Below are 25,104 nucleotides of genomic sequence, written 5' to 3'. Positions count from 1 at the left end.
TATCCTTTGTTCTCCCTGATGCTTCTAGACCATTTTTTTGGTCTTTTCTCTGTAACTCCTTTTATGTCTACATCATTGATTTGACCTTAGGCTTTTCTTCATTCCTCTTATCTACTGACCACCAGGACACTATCTTTCCAATATTGGTATCACGTTTACAACTACTCTCTTCTTCTTCCTCACATACAGTAACAACTTCCATATTGCTGACCTTTTTAATACCGTGGCCCCACTGTATTAGAATTCACACTAATATTAGTATTTCTCTAATTATTACTTTCTAATTCTATTTTAGTTGTCTTCAGGAAACCTAGCACCTGTTTTCTAAAAAGCCATCAATAATCTTGTAGTTACCATGTCAACAGCCTCTTGTCATGATTGATTACAATATCCTTTAGCTGATTTCCAGGACTTCACTCTCTCCCTTCCTTCCAATCATCTTTTAAGTATCACTGCCACTTCAGGCTTTCATTTTCAAAAGAGAAAATTATAGCTTGGAGAGGTTCCATGGCATGACCAAGGGCATATCACAGTTAAGTCACAAAGATGATTCTCTTGCCCCAGTCCAAAATGCTTTCTACTAATCAGGCTGTTTTATATAATAATGAAGAAATTCTCACTATATACAGGTATTTTCTTATCCCACTGCTAAAATTCCATGGTTGTTAGACATCCCTGTGCAGACAGTCTCCATGGCACATTCTTAGCAAATCACTGTTCGGTGTCTGCTTGAGTATGATTAAAAGTGGCGGGTAAAGAACTGCAAATTAAGTTATCCCTTCCTGGGACAGCTCTCTTATAACTCTTTCATACTTTACCCCTTACTAAATCTGCTTACTCCAAACTTCTACTTATTGATCGTAGTTCTGCCTTTTGGGAGTTAATTTAAAAAACAATCAAATACTTTGTATATTTGAAAATCACTCCCATGCCCTTCCTCTAGATCACTAACTTAAGCTACATATAAATGTAACGTGTCAATTTTTTCTCACTTATTAAAACAAAATAGAGTACAATAAAGTGAAACAGTATTCAGGACAGAGACTCCTGCATTAAGTGGTCTTATAGCTCTGGTCTACACTATGTAGATTATTACACCTAACACCTTAGGATGGATGATTTGAATGTCTAACAGATACAAAACTTAACATGTCCCAAACCGGCCACTCTCCTTTCCCAAACTTGCTCCATCTGCAGCCTTTCTCATCCAAGTTGATGGTATCCCCGTACTTCTGTCTGATTCCTCATCAAAGAAATTCCTGGACTCATTCTTGATCGCTCCTTTTCTACTGCACATACAAGAGTCAGGAAATCCTGTTGACTCTTCCTTCAAAACATCCAAGATCCAGCTGATTCTCACCACTTCTAGTACTATCATCCTAGCCTCAGTCACCATTATCACTCACTTGGATTATGACAATATCCCTCTATTAATCTCATTTCAACCTTTGCTTCTTCTCTGCTCTCAACAAAGAAAGCTAAGTAATCCTTTTAAGATTAAAATGTAAGTGATATCACTTTTGTCTATTTGAAATAGCTTCCAATAGCTTCCCAATTTACTCAGAGTAAGAGCCCATGTCCTCCTACACCATCTGCCTTCACCTAGCTCTGACTTAATCTACTACTATACTACTCCCCCAAGTCCAGTTACGCTGGCCTCCTCTTTGCTCCCCACACACAACAGGCAGGTTATGCCACTGAATAATGACAGGGCTAACTTTCTTCAAGTCTCTGTACCTGTTCCGTTATCCCACTGTATAATTTCCCATACCAATTATCAGCTTCTAGCATAGCATATTAATTACAGTTGACCCTTGAACAGTATGGGTTTGGAAGTGCACAGATCCACTTATACACAGGTATTTTTCAATAGTAAATACTACAGAATTAAGTGGTCTGTGGTTGGATGACTACATGCATGTGGAGGAAGCGCAGATACAGAGGACTGCCTATATGTTACATGCTGATTAACCCCAGCATTGTACAAGAGTCAACTGTAATTTATTTGTTGTTTGTTATGTTTTAACATCTGTCTCCCTCAACTAGAGTAAGCTTCTCAATAACAGGGATTGTTTTGTTTTGTTCACTGGTGTATCTCAAGTTCCTAGAGACATCACAGACACTCTATAAGTATTTTTTGAATAAAAAGATATCTGTCTCCTCTTTTCTTTGACTTCCTGTAGAGAAAGTATTAACTATCCTAAAAATGAATATACAAATTTATTTCCAGTACAAACCAAGTGACTACAACCTGAAAGACATGGAATTAAATAAACAAGTGGTATAATAAATAAATAAATAAATAAGCAAACAAACAAGTGCTGAGTAGCCAGGAAAAAGGAATTCCACAGACAAGTAAAGAAACTGACCGCATTCTGCTGCAAGACAACTTGACAAAAGCAAATGTAGAAAAGTTTCATGGATCAAATAATAGTCCATATACTTACTAAGCACTGAAGTCATATGAGTAATAAGTAGTAAAGATTTTTACTTGAATAAAATCACAAAATACAACTTAACAATTCATTGGCCTTAAATTAAGCCCTTCTTGAAGGAGTGTCCTGAATGCCAGGAAAAAGGCCTCTGAAATTTCCTAATGACAAACATATTAAATAAAATTACCTACAAATAAGGCTGAAGACTCAATACCTGATGCCATCAGTCCTTATCCACCCATACTTATGGGAGAACCCTGCCTCATTATTAAGTCTAAGGCTCTCATTTGATTGGCAATACAATAACTCTATGATTGCTTCTAAAACTGACTCGTTGTTGAAATTCTAAAGTTTAGTCTTCAAAAATAAAATCCTAAAGTTCAAGTTGCCTCAAACCACACCCACGCCCATTTCAGACCACACCATTCTTTACTGTTGGCTAAAACATCAAGACTCAACCCTCCAGTTTCCAGAACTCATTTGATTATAAAAATTATATCTCTGCAAACTTTATAACTGTTTATCATTCAACACATTATTTAAAGCTATTTTTAAATTTCTCAGTTTAAAACATTAAAATATTGTCTCTTGGAGCAAAACAAACCAATTTTAACATTTACAATATTAAGTGTACAAAGGAGAATACAACTAGTCACTTATAATATGAAAATACTTAGAAGCATATTCTTCAGTCAAGCTAAGGTAAAGGTCCTCTCTTGACTGATAAATCTGACATCTTGCTATCATGAAACTGTGTCCTGGATAATTTGGCTGCCAACAGGTTCCCGTGAGTCTTCCTGTCAATAAAGATTTACTGGTATCTCCCATTGTTTTAACTTCAATATGCTTCCCTCTATACGCATGTAACGAGAAATTACTTTTATTATAATGTGCTTGGTGTAGGGTATTAAAAGTGCTTACTTAGCAGTCATAATGTACAAAAAGTGGATGCCCTGATAACTCTGAATCAATGATCTCACTAACTTAATTCTATAATTTCACTGGTATTCAACTCTCTTGACTTTACCTTTTCATTAGGAAATGATAAGATTTATTTTCTTAACATTTTCCCTGTAGATCTGTTTGCAGTAAACATGGCTATTTATAATATTCATTTCTATAAAAGCAACACAAATTCAAGATTTTCATCATTTGTAAAGGAGGGCATGCAGGGCACAAATTTTGTATAATAATGACTTCAGCTCCAGTACCTGACACATTTAGGCACTTAATAAATATACGTTTACTGAATGAGTAGTGCTTATAAACAAAACCCAACTACTTCTGTTACAGTTTCCAGCACATTTTAAAGACCTCTGATAAAATTAAATTATAAAAATGCAATATAATTTGTGGATTTACTATAAATTTAATGATTATAACCAGAAAAAAGAATTTATTCCAAATTAAATGTTTCAGCAAATAACCAAAATTTTAACAATGCCAATAACTATAACAAAAATACTTGGGAAGTAGCATCCTTTTTAAGAATTAAGAAATCAAGGAATCAATAACTAATTCTCATAGAACCTAGTTTAAAAATTTTTTACTGCTACCAAAATACAGCAAAGCTAAATAATTTAAAACAATTTTCAGTAAAAATGTATCTTTTGTTAGTTATCAGTCTTGTTTTTTGCCATTGTTCTTTTCTCCTTAGCAATAAAAAAGGGTTACAGAAATTTAATTAAAGCCTTTTAGTCTTGAGGTAGTTGAGGTCATAGGGAAAACAGGGTTATCCCACTGAGTTACTATTCATGTTAAAGGACAACCACAAAGTAGTTTTACTTTGTTAACAGGTTGGGAGACACAGTCTAAATTGAAAACAACATACTTCCCATGAGTTCTTTCATAACTTTTTTTTCAACTATAAAGTTATACAAATTAATTTCTCATTCTATTAAAATAATCTAACTAAACTATAACATTGTTTTCATTCACACTGTTTATACTGAATATAAAAGGCATCAATCAGCTGACCAAATGCTTGAACAAGGCAGACAGGATGGTTTAGGGAAGAAATTACAACAGAAAAAATGTCAGTAACCTGAATAAAACCCTTACCTTATCATATTGGCATACAACAACATTTTCTGTATCAAAGAGTTCCTGTCCTTCCTCATCACTCACATCATCTTCACTATTGAGGGGTTCCTAAAAATGAAAAAGGGAGAATTCATTTACTTATACTTCATGTATTACTAGAAAAAGGCCATTCTAATATTCAGAGAAATGAAACCCAAAGACCTTGATGTTCTTTGAGAACCAAGGGCCAGACAGACGCATATATACCATGAACATATTGTTAACTGGCTGTGTTAAGACTCTACCAATGTCACTGAAACTCCAGCAAGAAATTAAATACAGTAATTTAAATAGTTAAGCTATATAATTTATAAGCCTGAAAAGATGTTTAACTTTACTTCCTTTATTCTTTCCTAATAGTACGAAAAGATGATTCTCTTTAGTAACTGTTTTAAGAGGCCTAGAAGTGGACCTAACAAAATATGAAGGTTTAATGAAATAATGGTAGTATGTACCACCAGAAGCAGCAGTGTAAAAGGGAAAACAATGGGGAAATCGGCATAGGAAAACAGGGTTATAAAACACCTTGGCAGCCTGGATAGTCTTTACATTAAGGACTAGGACTAGGAATACAAATTAGTATTAGTGGAGGCTTAGAGCATAGTTAAGGCAATCATATTTTAAAAGAAGGGGAGGATCTCGGTCTCAGTATCAAAGAGAACTAAAGGCAAAGATCTAACTAGAGCATAAAATTACCAACTAAGTTAACCTTGACCTCAGTTATGGCACAAAATAAAACATACAACTCTGATTTCTAATTAATGAAGAAAGAGAAGCTAGGACAAAATGAAAGTAGAAAGAAAAATAATCAAGATGATATTAAGTCTAGGCCTATACCTACTCACACACATGTATATATACTCTTTAATTTAAAATAGGTATCACCAATGTAAATGTAAAAAGAAAATTTACTGAGGTAAAATTCACCATTTTAACCATTCTAAGGTGTACAATTTGCACTTAGTACATTCATAATGTGTGCAATTATCACCACTAATGCCATTTGTAATCAATATTATAGAGCTTAGGCAACAAGGCAAGAAAAACTAGTTTTTCACTTTTGATTTGACTGCCTACAGAAAAAGCATGAAAGAATCAAAAGAGGCCACCTGGTAAATAAAGACGACCATAGCCCCCAGCGCCCCCACATGAAAACCCCGTTTCCCTTGATCAACCCGCCGTGTGCAGGGAAAGAGTAGGAAACCACAGCAAGGTTGCATTAAGTACACGTGGGAAATCAAGAACTATGATATTTTTCTCTGTTCAAACAGCTTTTTAAAATTTGCTATGGTGTTTATAACAAAAAAGAAAATTGAAAAAAACATAAGTGGAGTAGCAGAGGCCTTTTGCTACTCATCATTAATCAAGGAAATAAAAATTAAAACCAAAATGAAACACAAGTTTCTACCGACCAGACTGGCAAAAATTAAGAAGCCTGACGATGTCAAGTATTGGTGAATATGTATAGACATATGCACCATTATACACACTGACTGCCAGAAGTGTAATTAGTGCAACTATGTAGCATTAAATCTTAAGTTGAAGATATGCATGCCTTATGATTCAGCAATTCAATGTCTAGGTACAACACTTAGAGAAACTCTTACATGTGTCCCCAGAAGACACATACCAAAATATTTTATAACTGTAACAGTTAATAAGTAGAAACAACCCTAATGTCCAACTCATCACAAAAATAGATAAATTTTTAACACTTAACAGTGAAAATAATTATAGGTATATGCAACAACTTAGATGAACCTCAGGAATACCATGTCGGCAAAAAAAATCAACTTGCAGAAGAATACACAATTATTTCACTTTACTATAAACAGGCATGTAAAACAAAACAATATGCTCCTTAGGAATATAAATACATATGGTAAAATATAAAGGTAAGTTAGCGATAAACACAAAATTCATGAGCAAGGTTACTCTGATGGCAGAAGGAAGAGGATGGGGGATTGGAGACGGGCACCCAGGGGACTTTATTTAGGCAGTGGGATTATTTTTTTAACTAGATGTGGACATTGGGTTGTTTATATCATAAAATATTTTTATTTGTTTCATCTATTTAATATTTAATAAAACAGTATTATTAAAAAGAACATTACTTAGGTCAGTGTGGTCCCAACCTTTTTGGCACCAGGGACCAGTTTCGTGAAGACAATTTTATCATGGATAAAAAATTAGTAGGGGATAGTTCAGGCAGTAATGCGAGCAATGGGGAGTGGCAGAGGAAGCTTCGCTTGCTCACCTGCTGCTCACCTCCTGCTGTGCAGCCCAGTTCCTAACAGGCCACAGACCAGTACCACTCCACAGACCAGGGGTTGGGGACCCCTGACTTAGATAATTTAGAAGAAGTTTGTACTAAGATAAACCAGAAGATTACATCTTAGGCTGCAGAAGGTAATTAACAGTGAAAACTGTGGTAAGACAAACACCATCTTGAATACAAGTAACTAAGCTGGAACACTGAGGAAAACAAAGATATATTCACATGCTTCTAAAAATACACAACAAAAAATCAATAAGAAGGGATGGTTTGATCAGGAAACTTGCACAATCCTCTTAGACAGCCTCATCCACCAGAGGGCAGACAGCAGAAGCAAGAAGAACTACAATCCTGCAGCCCGTGGAACAAAAACCACATTCACAGAAAGACAGACAAGATGAAAAGGCAGAGGGCTGTGTACCGGATGAAGGAACAAGATAAAACCCCGGAAAAACAACTAAATGAAAAGGAGATAAGCAACCCTCCAAAAAAAGAATTCAGAATAATGATAGTGAAGATAATCCAGGACCTCAGAAAAAGAATGGAGGCAAATGTTGAGAAGATGCAAGAAATGTTTAACAAAGATGTAGAAAAATTAAAGAACAAACAAACAGAGATGAACAACACAATAACTGAAATGAAAAATACACTACAAGGAAGCAACAGCAGAATAACTGAGGCAGAAGAATGGATAAGTGACCTGGAAGACAGAATGGTGGAATTTACTGCTGCGGAAAAGAATGAAGAAAAAAAAAAAGAAAAGTAATGAAGATAGCCTAAGAGACCTTTAGGACAACATTAAACACGACAATATTCGCACTACAGGGGTCCCAGAAGGAGAAGAGAGAAAGGACCCGAGAAAATATTTGAAGAGGTTATAGTCGAAAACTTCCCTAACATGGGAAAGGAAATAGCCACACAAGTCCAGGAAGTGCAGAGAGTCCCATACAGGATAAACCCAAGGAGAAACATGCCGAGACACACAGTAATCAAACTGGCAAAAATTAAAGACAAAGAAAATTATTGAAAGAAGCAAGGGAAAAACGACAAATAACATACAAGGGAATTCCCATAAGGTTAACAGCTAATTTCCCAGAAGAAATTCTACAAGCCAGAAGGGAGTGTCATGATATACTTAGATGAAAAGGAAGAACCCACAACCAAGATTACTCTACCCAGCAAGGATCTCACTCAGATTCGATGGAGAATTCAAAAGCTTTAGAGACAAGCAAAAGTTAAGAGAATTCAGTACCACCAAACCAGCTCTACAACAAATGCTAAAGGAACTTCTCTAAGTGGGAAACACAAGAGAAGAAAAGGACCTATGAAAACAAACACAAAACAATTAAGAAAATGGTAATAGAAACAAACATATCAATAATTACTTTAAACATAAATGGATTAAATGCTCCAACCAAAAGATGCAGGCTTGCTGAATGGATACAAAAACAAGACCCATATATATGCTGTCTACAGGAGATCCACTTCAGATCTAGGGACACATTCAGACTGAAAATGAGGGGATAGAAAAAGATATTCCATGCAAATGGAAATCAAAAGAAAGCTGGAGTAGCAATACTCATATCAGATAAAATAGACTTTAAAATAAAGACTGTTACAAGAGACAAGGAAGGACACTACATAATGATCAACAGATCAAGCCAAGAAGAAAATATAACAATTATAAATATATATGCACCCAACATAGGAGTACCTCAATATACAAGGAAACTGCTAATAGCTGTAAGAGGATATCGACAGTAACACCATAATAGTGGGGGACTTTTAACACCTCACTACACCAATGGACAGATCATCCAAACAGAAAATTAATAAGTAAATACAAGCTTTAAATGACAATAGACCAGACAGATTTAACTGATATTTATAGGACAGTCCATCCCAAAACAGCAGATTACAGTTTCTTCTCAAGTGTGAATGGAACATTCTCCAGCATAGATCACATCATGGGTCACAAATCAAGCCTCAGTAAATTTAAGAAATTTGAAACCATATCAAGCATCTTTTCTGACCACAACGCTGTGAGAGTAGAAATCAATTACAGGGGAAAAAAACGTAAAAAACACAAACACATGGAGGCTAAACAATATGTTACTAAATAACCAAGAGATCACTGAAGAAATCAAAGAGGAAATCAAAAAATACCTAGAGACAAATGATAATGAAAACACGACGATCCAAAACCTATGGGATGCAGCAAAAGCAGTTCTAAGAGGGAAGTTTATAGCTATACACGCCTACCTCAGGAAACAAGAAAAATCTCAAATAAACAATCTAAACTTACACCTAAAGGAACTACAAAAAGAAGAACAAAGAAAACCCAAACTTAGCAAAAGGAAAGAAATCGTAAAGATGAGAGCAGAAATAAATGAAACAGAAACAAAGAAAACAATAGCAAAGATCAATTAAACTAAAAGCTGGTTCTTTGAAAAGATAGATAAAATTGATAAACCATTAGCCAGACCCATCAAGAAAAAGAGGGAGAAGACTCAAATCAATAAAATTAGAAATGAAAAAGGATAAGCTACAACAGACACTGCAGAAATACAAAGCACCCTAAGAGACTACTACAAGCAACTCTATACCAATAAAATGGACAACCTGGAAGAAATGGACAAATTCTTAGAAAGGTATAACCTTCCAAGACTGAACGAGGAAGAAATAGAAAATATGAACAGACAAATCACAAGTAATGAAATTGAAACTGTGATTAAAAATCTTCCAACAAACCAAAGTCCAGGACCAGATGGCTTCACAGGTGAAGTCTATCACACATTTAGAGAAAAGCTAACACCCATCCTTCTCAAATTTTTCCAAAACATTGCAGAGGAAGGAAGACCCCCAAACTCATTCGATAAGGCCACCATCACCCTGATACCAAAACCAGACAAAGATACTACAAAAAAGAAAATTAGAGACCAATATCACCGATGAATATAGATGCAAAAATCCTCAACTTTTTTTAAAATACTAGCAAACAGAATCCAGCAACACATTAAAAGGCTCATACATTATGATCAAGTGGGATTTATCCCAGGGATGCAAGGATTCTTCAATAAACACAAATCAATGTGATACACCATGTTAACAAATTGAAGAATAAAAAACATATGATCATCTCAATAGATGCAGAAAAAGTTTCTGACAAAATTCAACACCCATTTATGATAACAACTCTCCAGGAAGTGGGCATAGAGGGAACCTACTTCAACATAATAAAGGCCATATATGACAAACCCAAAGCAAACATCATTCTCAATGGTGGAAAACTGAAAGCATTTCCTATAAGATCAGGAACAAGACAAGGATGTTCACTGTCACCTCTATTATTCAACATAGTTTTGCAAGTCCTAGCCACAGCAATCAGAGAAGAAAAAGAAATAAAAGGAGCATAAATTGGAAAAGAAGAAGTAAAACTGTCGTTGTTTACAGATGACATGATACTATACATAGAGAATCCTAAAGATGCCACCAGAAAACTACTAGAGCTAACCAATGAATTTGGTAAAGTTGCAGGATACAAAATTAATGCACAGAAATCTCTTGCATTCCTTTACACTACTGATGAAAAATCTTAAAGAGAAATTAAGGAAACATTCCCATTTACCACTGTAACAAAAAGAATAAGATACCTAGGAATAAACCTACCTAGGGAGACAAAGACCTGTATGCAGAAAACTGTAAGACACTGTTGAAAGAAATTAAAGATGATACCAACAGATGGAGAGATATACCATGTTTTTGGATTGGAAGAATCAATATTGTGAAAATGACTATACTACCCAAAGCAATCTACAGATTCAATGCAATCCCTATCAAATTACCAGTTGCATTTTTTACAGAACTTGAACAGAAAATCTTAAAATCTGTATGGAGACACAAAAGACCCCGAATAGCCAAAGCAGTCTTGAGGGAAAAAAACAGAGCTGATGGAATCAGTCACCCTGACTTCAGACTATACTACAAAGCTACAGTAATCAAGACAATACGGTACTGGCACAGAAACAGAAATATAGATCAATGGAACAGGATAGAAAGCCCAGAGATAAACCTACACACCTACAGTCAACTAATCTATGACAAAGGAGGCAAGGATATCCAATGGAGAAAAGACAGTCTCTTCAATAAGTGGTGCTGGGAAAACTGGACAGCTACATGTAAAAGAATGGAATTAGAACACTCCTTAACACCACAAAGAAAATTAAACTCAAAATGGATTAAAGACCTAAATGTAAGGCCAGCCACTGTAAAACTCTCAGAGGAAAACAGAGGCAGAACACTCTATGACATAAATCACAGCAAGATGCTTTTTGACCCACCTCCTAGAGAAATGGAAATAAAAACAAAAATAAACAAATGGGACCTAATGAAACTTCAAAGCTTTTGCACAGCAAAGGAAACCATAAGCAAGACCAAAAGACAACCCTCAGAATGGGAGAAAATATTTCCAACTGAAGCAAATGACAAAAGATTAATCTCCAAAATCTATAGGCAGCTCATGCAGCTCAATATCCAAAAAACAAACAACCCAATCCAAAAATGGGCACAAGACCTAAATAGACATTTCTCCAAAGAAGATGTACAGATTGCCAACACACACATGAAAGGATGCTCAACATCACCAATTATTAGAAAAATGCAAATCAAAGCCACAATGAGGTATCACCTCACACCAGTCAGAATGGGCATCATCAGAAAATCTACAAACAACAAATGCTGGAGAGGGTGTGGAGAAGAGGTAACCCTCTTGCACTGTTGGTGGGAAGGTAAATTGATACAGCCACTATGGAGAACAGTATGGAGGTTCCTTAAAAAACTAAAGATAGAACTACCATACCACCCAGCAATCCCACTAATGGGCATATACCTTGAGAAAACCGTAATTCAAAAAAACACATGCACCCCCCAATGTTCACTGAAGCACTATTTACAATAGCCAGGTCATGGAAGTAACCTAAATGCCCACTGACAGACAAATGGATAAAGATGATGTAGTACATATATACAATGGAATATTACTCAGCCATAAAAAGGAACGAAATTGGGTCATTTGTAGAGACGTGGATGCATCTAGAGACTGTCATACAGAGTGAAGTAAGTCAGAAAGAGAAAAACAAATATCGTATATTAATGCATATATGTGGGACCTAGAAATATGGTCCAGATGAACCAGTTTGCAGGGCAGAAATTGAGACACAGATGTAGAGAACACACGTATGGACACCAAGGGGGGAAAGCTGTGGTGGGTGGTGGTGGTGGTGTGATGAATTGGGAGATTGGGATTGACATGTATACACTTATGTGTATAAAATGGATGACTACTAAGAACCTGGTGTATAAAAAAATAAATAAAATTTAAAAATTAAAAAGAAGATAAGTATGGTTTGTTTAACTGAAGATAGACACTAAGAGTAAATAAGGTTATCTACAGAACTGGTATGGAATATGGAACAAAAGGAGGTTTTGAATAAATCAGTCACATTTAGCTTTTTCTTAAGTTTCTTCCCTTCTGAAACGTTTTAAATTACTAAAGGAAAAGATTACCACATCTATCTGTTCTACCAATGTTTAATCTTTAAGCTACATCATGATGAATGCATAAGCCAAAGAATTAGAATTACATGCACTGTCGCCATCACCTTTATAAAAGTACAACTTAATTTGGTATTCATGAATTTTTTTTGTTACCAGCTATAGAAACATTTTATGAAGATAAACACAACCAGAACAATCTAAAAATCTTAGGGTATAGTACCCTAACAGCCTCTAAAAATATATAATTCATCAGTTTGATACCAAGTAAAAGAAGAAATGATTGAGTAGTTTCTTACTTCTAGACTTTTACTAGAAACTTACCTCTTCTACCTGCCCATCTTCAGCTCCATCTTTCTCTTTGTCTTCTTCCTCCTCATCATCATAGTCTTCTTCTTCATCTTCATCTTCTTCAGATGACGTATCCCCAGTCCCATCAACCTGCAACACCAGCGGGGCTTGCTGTTGAGGAGGCTGGGCCTGTGGCTGCTGTTGGCCAGCTGCGGTTAGCTGTGCTTGTGCTGGTGTAGGTGCTGCCACTGTTGTAGGTATAACTTGAGTCTTATTTCCTGTAAATAAGATTTGCTGGGGCTGGATAATAACACCTGTTTGTGGTGAAATCCCTCCAGGAAGAGGGGCCAGTACCTAAGGCAAAAGAAAGACTACAGATTAGTAACTAGCTAGAGGATCAAGTAGCTCAGTTTCATTACCTGGTACACAGAAATAGGCCCCAATGCTAAAGAGTCACCCCAAATCGCCATATTTCATACATAGTTAAAACTACCAAAGCACAGGAGGAATGTTTAGTGAGTGTACAGATCCACTTAATTTTCACTTTACCATTCAAATTTCTGAAGGAAAAAGATTTTCTGAAGATAATTGCTCCATTAATCAAGTACTTGCTATGTATATACCAGATTCCAGGCCAAGAGTTACATGTTACTAGTTTGCTTGAGGTATAGAAGTTTAATAACTTACAAAGCTTGCAGTCAAGTCACTAAGAGGCAAAATGTGAACCTAGGTTTTCTGGTTCTGCTCTTATTATTATGCTACACTGCCTCCCTATGAAGAACACTGCCCTGGAATCTGAAGCCCTGGGTTCCAGTTTTGTCTAAGATCACAGATGAAGATGTAGCAGAGGCAAGTCATTTAACCTCTCTTCACTGTTAGATATGGGTCAATGGTTCTCAACGCTGGCTACAAATTATAACAACCTGGTAACTTAAAAATACTGATATCTAAGCCCCCCCACTCCTAATATTCTGATTTAATTGGTATAAGATGACATCTATTCATTTTATTTAAAGTTCCCCAGGTAATTCTAATCATGCATCCAAAGCTGTGAACCACCAGATCAGATGATTTCTAAAGTTCCTTCCAGCCTCTGCATCCTAGGATTCTAAAGTAAACCACAACTCAAAAAGAACCTATTAACAAATAGTAATTATATCTATTATAATGAACATATTTATAATTAGTTATTAAATAAAAAGCAGAGAATGCCTAGTGATAAATTAAAAGCACTAAATGGCAATTCCTTGTCATTAGGTTCAAGGAAAGCAAAAATAATAAGGCAGTATTTCTTTTAAGAAGTTTACAGATTAATGATGCAATAGACAAAGCAATAACAACTCAAAAAGACAGATGTCAGAGAATTGCGATATATAACATTATGAAAAGACAGGAGAGAGTACTAAATTCAGCTTGTGGGGACAAGAACTGGTCAGGGAAGCCATCCTAGTAGGCAAGAGTTGAGCTTCTATTTGTGTTTTGGGAGATTAGCCAGGCTTTTTGTTTGGTTGGTTTGTTTGCGGGGGACTGGAGGGAACTACTAGAAGGAAGGTCAAAGGTGGCATTCTAAACATAACAGCATCAAGTGAAACCCAGAAGTACCAACAGGACAAATTTGGAAGGCTGTAAGTAGGCTGGATTAATGTTCCTCCTCTGTACCTCTATCATTGTACCACCATATTAACGTTATTTGTTTATGTATCTGTCTCTTTTTTTTTTGCAGTACATGGGCCTCTCACTGTTGTGGCCTCTCCCGTTGCGGAGCACAGGCTCCGGATGTGCAGGCTCAGTGGCCATGGCTCATGGGTCTAGCTGCTCCACAGAATGTGGGATCCTCCCAGACCGGGGCACGAACCTGTGTCCCCTGCATCGGCAGGCGGACTCTCAACCACTGTGCCACCAGGGAAGCCCTATCTGTCTCTTTTTCAAAGTACACAAGTTCCTCAAGAAAATAACCATTTCTCTTTCATCTCTGTCCTCACAGTACAAGAGTTTAATACCTGGCACACAAGTATGTGCAAATATTTGTCAACTTTGATATAAACAGCAGCTGAACCAGGTAACAACTGGAAGCACGGCAAAAAATAAAATGTGGAAAAATAAAAACAAAACAAACAAACAAACAAAAAACAAAAAAGATCTCATAACCCATGCTGAGGAGTTTACACTTTTTCCAATAAGCAATGGGAAATCACTAAAAGATTTTAAGATTTTTAGAACAATGACTATAAATATAGAGTAGGAGTCAAGTTAGGAGGGTGCAAGGCTGGAGGCAGGGAAATCAATTAAGAGGATAACACAGTATTTTAAGTGAGAAATTATGAGAGCATGAACTAAGGAAATGACAAAAGAGAGTGTGGGAAAAGAAAACTAGTTTCAAATATATTAAGGGACTGAAAGCATATTTAAACTGCAGTCTGAAAAAAAGGAACTACTAAGAAGAATTGGTAGGATTTCATGATACCTTGGATATTAGAGGTAAGCAAAAGGGAGGATTCCACATACCCACTTCCAGACAATACATAACCATCATGAAACTAGACTCATGCCTGCTTTGTTCACTCCTAAATCTCTAGTCTCTTGCAAAGACCCTGATACGTAGCCACCCAATGTGTGTTGAATGAATGCTGAATAACTAGCTTAGGAGGCTGGATGGAGAGTGGTGCCACTTATAAAAAGCTGGGGGGAGAATGATAAAGGATGAGTAGGAATAAGAACAATTTAGTCTTAAACATACTGTAAATTAAGCTGTGAGGTGTACGGGAGGAATTCAGAATGACAGGTTGTGTAGTATTAGAGAAGAGTCTAAGAATTTGTATAGATAAAGCTATGGAAAAAGGGATGGGAAACACCCAGAGAATTCATACAGAAGCAGAGAAAGAACCCCATGGTGGTCAGAACGTAAGATTTTTACCTGTTGTATAACAGGAGCTTGTACTCCACCAGGCTGCATTTGTGGTATAACCTGTTGTTGTAGAACTACTGACTGCTGAGGCTGAAAAATATACTGGGCACCATTGGCTGCTCTGACCACTTGAAGAAGCTGGCCTAAAGTAAAAAGTATGTATTCCAAGTTACCACTTTAGCAGTGACCACCTCAAAACAAACTAATTCACAGTGAATGTCAGACCATAGTGAATGTCAAAAATTACTAAGAAGGCTAACAATTTTATTAAGGGCTACCATCCATACACAGTAAACTATAGTCCTTACCTTCTCTGACTTTACGACGACATGCTCAAATACATTGCTTAATATGTTTTATTTTCTTTATAAAGCTGTTTCCAACAAAGTTTTAACAACAGATTATGAGAGTTGATTAAAAGTATAAATTATCTTCGCTAACAAGTCATGAGAGAGAAATAAGTAACATCAGCAGACATTTCAGGGGCTGTTCATTTTTAAAGCTTTAAGGAAACAAAAGTGTAATAATGCATTAATATCTTGAACAAAAGAACAGCATTCCTTAGCTTCAAGATGACTTAAAACAGTAAGAGTTTGCTGAACCAATTATCATTGCCAAATGACACTAACAGTATGACTGGCTTATACCAAATCCCTCTAATATATTGTTTTAAATGATGTAGAATGTTGAATTAATTAAGTAGTAAGCAATTATATCTCATTAAAATATGTAGCAAGCCGCTAAGTTTGTTCTTCAAAAATTTAGAAATTAACAAAATAACAAGAAATTGTATAATCATTGTACTTTTTTTTTAACATCTTTATTGGAGTATAATTGCTTTACAATGGTGTGTTAGTTTCTGCTTTACAACAAAGTGAATCAGCCATATGTACACTTATATCCCCATGTCACCTCCCTCTTGTGTCTCCCTCCCACCCCTCTATGGGATCACAAAGCACTGAGCTGATCTCCCTGTGCTAGGCGGCTGCTTCCCACTAGCTATCAGGTTTACATTTGGTAGTGTATATATGTCCATGCCACTCTCTCACTTCGTCCCAGCTTACTCTTCCCCATCCGTGTCCTTAAGTCCATTCTCTACATCTGCATCTTTATTCCTGTCCTACTCCTAGGTTCTTCAGAACCATTTTTTTTTTTTTTAGATTCCATATATATGTTAGCATACGGTATTTGTTTTTCTCTGACTTACTTCACTCTGTATGACAGACTCTAGGTCCATCCACCTCACTACAAATAACTCAGTTTCATTTCTTTTTATGGCTGAGTAATATTCCACTGTATATATGTGCCACATCTTCTTTATCCATTCATCTGTCAATGGACACTTAGGTTGCTTCCATGTCCTGGCTATTGTAAATAGTGTTGCAATGAACACTGTGGTGCGTGACTCTTTGAATTATGGTTTTCTCAGGGTATATGCCCAGTAATGGGATTGCTGAGTCGTATGGTGGTTTTATTTTTAGTTTTTTAAGGAACCTCCATACTGTTTTCCATAGTGGTTGCACCAATCTACATTCCCACCAGCAGTGTAGGAGGGTTCCCTTTTCTCCACACCCTCTCCAGCATTTATTGTTTGTAGATTTTTCAATGATGGCCATTCTGACTGGTGTGAGGTGATATACCCCACTATAGTTTTGATTTGCAAGAAACTGTATAATTAAATTACAGAGAAAATACTTAAAATCCAGGTAAATAAATTCTTCAAACATTATTATCAAAAGTAAACTTTGCCAGCTATGGAGAGATGCTATGTAAAATAGAATGCAATAAATTTGCTCTTAAGATACTATAGGATTTAGTTTGGTATCACAAATTAGTTCAAATGAGTTAAGTTTAACTTACTTGGTAAGTTAAATGTGCTTAGCAAAAAACCAAGTAAATAAGCACTTCTATATAATCATACTTCGTTCAATAAATAGGATTCCAGTCATGGATCAAAAGTTCAAGTGCAATTCTCATCCTCTCTACTGCATCCTCAGCAGTGATTATGGTTTAATATGCCATGGTCCTCAAATCATCTTATTTTAATAAAGTTAAGCCAAATGGTAAAAGAAGTATTAAGATCTTCAGTCTTTCAGTGAAGACAAAACAAAGGCTAGACGGTACAATTTTCTGAGTTATATAAATAATGGATCAGTTATTCCTAATTACCTGAATTTGTTAATATCTGTTGAACAGGAGTCACACCGGCAGGGAGTGCTAAGGTAGCAGCTGTAGCAGCAGCACTCTGGAAAAAACAATGAAAACCATGTATGTGCATAATAGCACATCAGTTTATCTCTGGCATATTTTAACAGTATTTAAAGTTTCATTTAGTATATACTAAAAAGAAAAGTTCTACCAATAAGACTGCCATTTAATAAAATGGTACAATAAAGACCATTGAGCCTAAACATCTTACTTAATTATTTCAAGCAATTAAGTAGAATAATATAATTAGGAGGTTTTTTCACCTGGAGAATGTACTTTAAGGAAATCTAACCCACACTAATAGTGCTATACAATAAATAAAATATCCATTCCATTATTTCCTTACTTATTCTGTTTCCTTACTCCCAATTCCTTGTTGTCAATTAATATACTTATGGCAAAAGTGTAAGTATCTTCACTTTAGAAATCCTAATATTTAAATTTATACCATGTTTAACAGGTCTCTAAAGAAAACCTTGTATCAGAAGACTGCAATTCTTAGCTGGCAACTCTTCTAAGATGCCATAAGGTGACAACACTGGCATTATCTAGGTGAAACATATATTACTGATAGTTTTATCAATATAGAAAATACCTTAAAAAATCTTAAGTCACAAAAATTAATTTCTATACTTTAAAATGAAGTTAGTATCTGACTTTAAATTATAAAAATATACATAGAATTATACTCTTAATGTTTTTAAATCCTGGATAAATTCTTGATTTACTGCTTCTGGAGACTTCTCCCCTTTCCTCTGAAAGAATTACACTACATTTTTACTGTTTTTTAAAAATCCTGAGCTCAAAGTACTTCCATGTATCTCACTGTAACTATATACAGGTAGTTTTTTCCCCCTCCCCCCCCAATCTTTTTTAAGGTACCAAACCTTCATATAGTCAATCTAACTTATACATTTTTAGAAACACCTCTATTTGAATACACTTCAAGAAATAAATATTAACTGTGCTTTGAAGTCAACGAAACTTGGAAAATTACACTCAAGTAGGTTAATGATACAACTATCTAGTCAGGCTCTAAGTATAGCCTTCCAAGAAAATATGCTTGTCGCCATTTGACAGGCCTAAGTAATCTCTATATCTTAAGCCTGAAACTCCCATTATGTCCCCCAAATCCAGCTATCTAGCTCACCAGGTCCTCTTTATAAAATTTTATTAAATAAATGAAAGATTTAAATAACTCTTGTCTATATAAGCAAATGAAAGGTAATCTAAATTTAAGAAATATATTAACAATCACTTACTATTGAGAAATATTGTTTAGGAATAGTAAGTGCCTATAATTCACATTTTATAAGATTAATAGATCTCCCTCTACTAGCAAACTGACCTAGAATTTTCCTTACAGCATACATGAGAAAATAACCACCTGCATACCTCTGCACATTAAGTTGGTATAAATATTTGTTGTGATGTATCTTACACAAACCATCTTTTATTAATATCTGCTGAAAGTTCCTTCCTGTATTTTGTGAAAAGGCCCTAACGTGAATAATGCATTTGAGCAATTTCATGAAGAGAACCTGCAAAACTAGTTTGATATAAGGTCCTGTTTCCTAAGTTCCCTGAAACAGCTTTCTACCAAATATATTATCACTATCCCATATCCTTATATTAAAATTTTTTTTTCAAAATCAAACTGTTTTTAATGGATATCTTTGAATCAGGAATAATGCAAACAAACAAAAACCCGAAAAACTTATTTGTAAAAAGCCTATAATGATTACATTTTAGAACATGAAAAACACATGAAGCAAACACTAACTGAAAACAAATAAAATGCTGAAATATGTACAAATGCTAACATTTTATTGATTGAAGTCTGACCTATGATCTGTTTAAATACATATGCGCTTTAGAATCAAGGAGACACAGCAAATCAGTAAGAGATGGGCCATTAATTTTACCAGTCTTTTTAAACACAATTTTAATTCGAAATTCTCTCCCACAACACTTAAAATTCTTCAAAATTAGATGGGTCTACTGCAAGTGATTCTTCCAAACTTTCTGTTTTAAAATGATACAAGTCATTCCCTAGGAAACACTCTCAATAGTACCAACTGCAATATGGATCCTACAGTGAGACTTATTTTTAAGGATGGAGGTTAAAAAGAAATTTGGTGCCTTAAACTTGAAAGGGATTTTTTTTTGAATAATAAAAATTCTTGTGAGAATTGATAGGCATGGACTTTTCTGATTTTCATGCAAAAGAACTGACTCCAGGAACTTGAACTGGAAGTACAAACAGAGTTTATTGATTTTTTGTAAATTTAAAAATTCCAATTTCTATCGTGTAGAAATTTGCAATTCTGTAAAGTTATACATTTGTTAAGGCTGGTACATATCAATAGAAAGAAGTCGTTTGTCTAGTAGGTAAGCCCTGCTTCCTATACAGCTTATAAAACACAAATGAGCTTTCAGGTTCACTCATCACTCACAAAATATAGTAACTGATTTTTTAAAATATTGCTTTTTCGTTTAAAAAAAATCTGGATCTGTAAAGAAAATCTCACTGCTAACACTAGACTAAGAGGTCTTATTTAAAATAATGATTCTTACCTAATAAAAGGATTTGGCTGAATTTAAGAATGGAATGTCAGAACAGAGACACCACTAACAGTCTGTAGTTTAAACAGAAGAAAAGCCATTTACGAGAAAATGCCAGAACAACTATTCTAATTAAACTCTGTTTTAATGTTTTATTGAAAAAAAAAACAACTGCGAGGATAGAAGTAAAGATTTTCTAAGGATCTGAGGGTTTCTTTCTTTCAGTTTTATAGTTATATCTGATGGGATATATTATATGTGCTAAGTGAAATTTGAAAATTTGAGGACTTATGAAGTTCAGTGGCTATCTCTTAGAAATATCGTAAGTCTAATGTATAATAAACTCAACTGGCTAAAATGCATTTAAAAGTAGCAATTTACATATTGTAATAAAACTTAGTAGGCTATGCTATGGTTAAATCAGAGCAAAATTTGTAAATGTCTGATCTTAACGATACTAGTTATCTTTATCCAAATGGTTCACTTTCATTTTTAAAAAATTTATAATTCTTAGCATTCCTAACCTCTTTCAGTTAATGGGTCTTCTGCAACATAACTATACTTGGCATAATGTTTGGTAGGTCCCGTAAACCTATTTTCAAAAAATAGCAGAAGATAAAACAGCTCCCACAAAGCATCATTCTTTTGGTATTTTCAACAGAAAGTTGCATAATTTTATGAACGTTAATGTCTAAGTACCAAGCTAAAACTTTAGATTTGCTGTTAAATCCAATACTTAGGAAACCAAACAAAACAGCTATTTTGCTTAAGTCTTGAATAAACTTCAAGTTGTTAATATACAACATACACAAGCATAATCACAATTTGGGTTAGAATAAATAGAGCCAAGCAAAGTGCTATGTTCTGAGTCTTACCATGTTTGATGCATTCATATGTTGTATCAGCTTAGAATCAGGAACAATAACTTGTGGTGCTGCAGCTATGAAAAAACACAGGCACACATAAAAACAAGGAACCATGAGGCTATTTCATAAGAATGCTGTACCATACTGAAAATTTTTTTCATGCTTTTCACATTTTCTGCATGCAAATGCACTCAACCATTTGGTATCTCAGAATGTTATAAACTTCTATGGTAAATAACAGCTGCGACATACCCACCTTATACTGGAAAAATCACAATTAAAAAAAGATTTAACAACACCTAAGAACATGAGGGACCTTGGGAACACGACATAATGAGATACCTAACACCTAAACATATATATTTCTGTGCATTCTTAAACTGGAAATTTTCAAACATAATTTAATACTGTCTTGCCAACTCAGCAATAACTGTTATTAATATAATGGTACTACTGCTGGAATGCATTACTGACCCATTAAGAGTGAGTTCAAAAAGTTATAATCTACATAGTCTTTTAAAATCTTTTTCTCCCAATTTGACAGTTTCCAGTATCTTATTTCCATCAACTTTTTAAAAAGTACAAATCATAAATAATGGCAATATCACTTAAGCATAAAAGGAACTAAGTGTTTGATTCCGCAAATTTCAGAGAATAAATAGATAATCCCATTATCCTAATATTCTCTGAGTGAAGAAAATCAAATTTTAATTTATGATAACCTAAAATCCTAGTGCCAGGCCTGAAGGCAATAGGAGGAACGGTCATCAAGAAACATTAAAAAGATAAAATTACTTGATGCAAGGTACAGAGTAAAATCAAATATTAAGTCTTATTTGATATAAACAGTAAAATAACTCAGACAGACATTTCTAATGTGCATCAATATCAGTTAAAGTCTTACATCCACTCTCAGATGAGGCAAATGAGTAACTAAACAGTTACCTTAAGATGAAGTTTTCATTTATCTTTATTCTCCTCTCTGACAACAAGATTTACAAAACTTGAAGGCCTAGGAAGTTTTATAACTGAACAAATGTTTGTCATGATAGAAAATACTCCATCTAGAGGATCAAGCTTCTAAACCTTTTCAGGGCCCAGATTTTCCTCAGCTGTGATGTTTTAAGAGCTACTTCAGAGCCTCTATTAGACTGCAATGAAACAAAATCTATAAAATGACTTGCACAGTACAAGGCACTATGGACGCAGTCTATAAATACGTGTTTTTTCTTATCTTTAAACCACATAATATAAATTAAGATGTCATATATCCACTCTTCACTTAAAGGAAATCTAATTCAGTCAACTTAACTGCATAAATTAATAGGGAATTAGAATTTCAGATTGCCAAAGTATAGTTACAAAAACCCTCCAGTGTTTATTTATAAAAACTAAACTCAAATGTCTTTGTAGGAACAAATCAGTTTCAAAGAAAGTAACGACTCTACTATATAAAATAATGAAACCCTTAGTAAATAAACCTTTATAGATCTGACTTAGGAAATTCACCATTGTGTAGCCAGCCATCTGAAAAAAAGTAATAATATACTTACCTGAATATCATTTTAGGCTTTCTGTTAGTGAATTACTTGTTTATCATTACTACATAAATAGGAACCACATTTTATACACACACAGATACAACCCCCTCAGCCAACAGAAAGGAGACACCCAGAGTGTTTCTCTTCTTTGAAAATGACAACTTTCATTTCCAAGTTGCAGTAGGATTAGCCAGCCTCACCTTGCTGTGAAGCAGGAATAAGGACCTGCTGGGTCTGCGCTTGCTGAGGTACTGTCTGCTGCGGTTGAGCCTGGTGGTGGTGGTGGTGGTGATGCTGCTGCTGCTGGGGTTGCTGCTGCTGTTGAACTTGCAGTAAAAGCTGCTGCTCTTCTGAATGAAATCCATCTACTGCCCTAGACTGCATTAGTTTATTCTCCCATAACTAAGGCAAAGAATATTAAAGATTTCTAAGTAAGAGTCAGGGAAAACAACGCTGGACATATGGATAAAACATGCTTTATTAGTCAGTTTATAAAATTCTTACATTTTCAAAACTGATAAATCTACAAATCTCTAATTCTTACCCAAGTGTATGCCACAATGAAAACCAATTTTTAAAATATCAAACCTCATTTTTGCTACTTAAGAGTATTGAAGAATTCTTTTGTTTCTTTTTATATCTTCAACAAACTTTCCATAGTAATTCCTTAGTTGCCAAGCAGTTTCATATAAGCAATTTTTCAGTAATCAAAAATCATCCTTTTTAGTATCAAATCCATTGTTAGCAATTTTATGGAAATCTTTCTTTCCTAACTTTTAAATAACATATGAAACGTAAATTCATCTTTCCTTGAACTATGAGAAACATTGTAGAGGCAGTCCTCAGGTTAGAAAACCCTACCTTTCTATCTGTCCAACCCTACATAAGGAAAAAGAAACAGCAATGCCTAATATGCTTTCAGAGGTATTCTCAACCCTCCACACTTCTTGAAATTCCCTTCCCTCTTTCATTATGACAAGGATTGACATGACAATCCATTTTTGCTTAACCACTTCTATTTTCTCATCTCACCCTTGGACAGCTTCTGTGATGAAGGAAAAAAAAATCAAAAGTGGGCAAAAACAAGGAAGTAAAAGAAAATATTTACAACTATTCCATCCTTCTCCCTAACACATTTCCTCTCTACAAGGTTTAGTGTTCAATCTATAGAGCCCTTATAAAAAAAACTGCCCAAGAAAGTTACAAACCATTCCTTAAACATACATATAAAATTTAATTCAGTCATTTTGTACACAAGAATCTACAGATACTTTGTTTTCTCCCCTAGGATCTACTCTTGGGATATCACCTAACTCATGTAAGGCTTCTATCAGATCCTTCAAAAAAGCTCTCTTTGCCATACTAACAGGGATTTTTATAAACTGCTGACACTTCCAACTGTTCTAGAAATTCGAGATCTACATGTTAATAACAATTCCAGCACACCGCTAACACTTTAGAGAAAAAGTAAACTAAAGGTCAATTTCCCAGAGCAACCATTCCCCTAGCAGTCTCAGTATTTAGACTCACCTGAAGACTATTCTTACAGAGACAGTAACAATATCTATTTCATGCGTTGTTGTGAGGAGTAAATAAGATATCCATGTAAAACATTTATCAGGGTCTAGCATAAAGTCAGTCATCAATAAATGTTAGTTATTATAATTATTGTAGTGGTGGTATTAATTGTGTAATAGAGCATTACATCAGAAGTCAGGAACCCAATTAGTCCTGGTGTGGCCACTAAACCGCTTTGTGGACAAATTATTTATCTTCCTTGGGCATTTTACTCATCTAAAAAGGGAACAAGTTGAATTAGATTACTTCTAAATGAACTTCCAGCTAGTAAATCTAAGTCAGTGCAAATCCCAGACTAAAAACAGCTAGGGTTCTTCCTAGGGTAACAAAAAACTACTTTTTGAGAGCCCAAGTTTTGTCTGGTTCATTTCTATAAAGTGGGAACCTAGCATAACACACAGTACAAAATAGGCTCAGACAATGAATAAAATACACTCTAAATGTATCATATAGTAAGGCTATATAGGTAAGCCTCCCGAACAGTTATCACCCAAACTGTCTACACTTCTCTTCCCTGTTTCAAAACAAAACAAAACCTCGCTTCTTGTAGGTCAAAATCAAGGTGAAAAAAGTACTATTAATTAATGCTTTAAGAAACAGTTCTTTAAGGGACTTCCCTGGTGGTCCAGTGGTAAAGAATCCACCTTCCAACACAGGGGACGCGGTTCAATCCCTGGACAGGGAACTAAGATCCCACATACCCCGGGACAACTAAGCCCACACACGCCACAACTACTGAGCCCCCACGCTGCAACTAGAGAGTCCGCATGGCGCAAAACTACAGAGCCCACGCGCTCTGGAGCCC

The 25,104-nt window shown here is 35.1% G+C and overlaps 1 protein-coding gene and 1 non-coding gene across 2 annotated transcripts in view; both read right to left on the bottom strand.

The window, feature by feature from the left end:
* Nucleotides 1-25,104, bottom strand: part of GTF2A1 (general transcription factor IIA subunit 1) — a 45,617-nt gene that overhangs the window by 8,715 nt on the left and 11,798 nt on the right. The window contains exons 3-8 of the mRNA XM_059056074.2: nucleotides 22,922-23,123; nucleotides 21,190-21,254; nucleotides 17,711-17,786; nucleotides 15,551-15,684; nucleotides 12,670-12,990; nucleotides 4,497-4,586 (exon numbers count right to left, since the gene is read on the bottom strand). Coding sequence (XP_058912057.1) covers nucleotides 4,497-4,586; nucleotides 12,670-12,990; nucleotides 15,551-15,684; nucleotides 17,711-17,786; nucleotides 21,190-21,254; nucleotides 22,922-23,123 — 888 coding nt within the window. The remainder of the gene's footprint in view (nucleotides 1-4,496; nucleotides 4,587-12,669; nucleotides 12,991-15,550; nucleotides 15,685-17,710; nucleotides 17,787-21,189; nucleotides 21,255-22,921; nucleotides 23,124-25,104) is intronic.
* On the bottom strand, nucleotides 21,807-21,950 carry LOC131754185 (small nucleolar RNA SNORA79). Its single transcript, XR_009335218.1, has one exon. It is a non-coding gene; the product is annotated as a small nucleolar RNA SNORA79 (small nucleolar RNA).

This window comes from Kogia breviceps, chromosome 3 (assembly GCF_026419965.1).
Source record: "Kogia breviceps isolate mKogBre1 chromosome 3, mKogBre1 haplotype 1, whole genome shotgun sequence".
In the NCBI taxonomy this organism is placed as follows: Eukaryota; Metazoa; Chordata; class Mammalia; order Artiodactyla; family Physeteridae; genus Kogia; species Kogia breviceps.
This window is presented reverse-complemented; position numbering and strand designations above follow the sequence as displayed.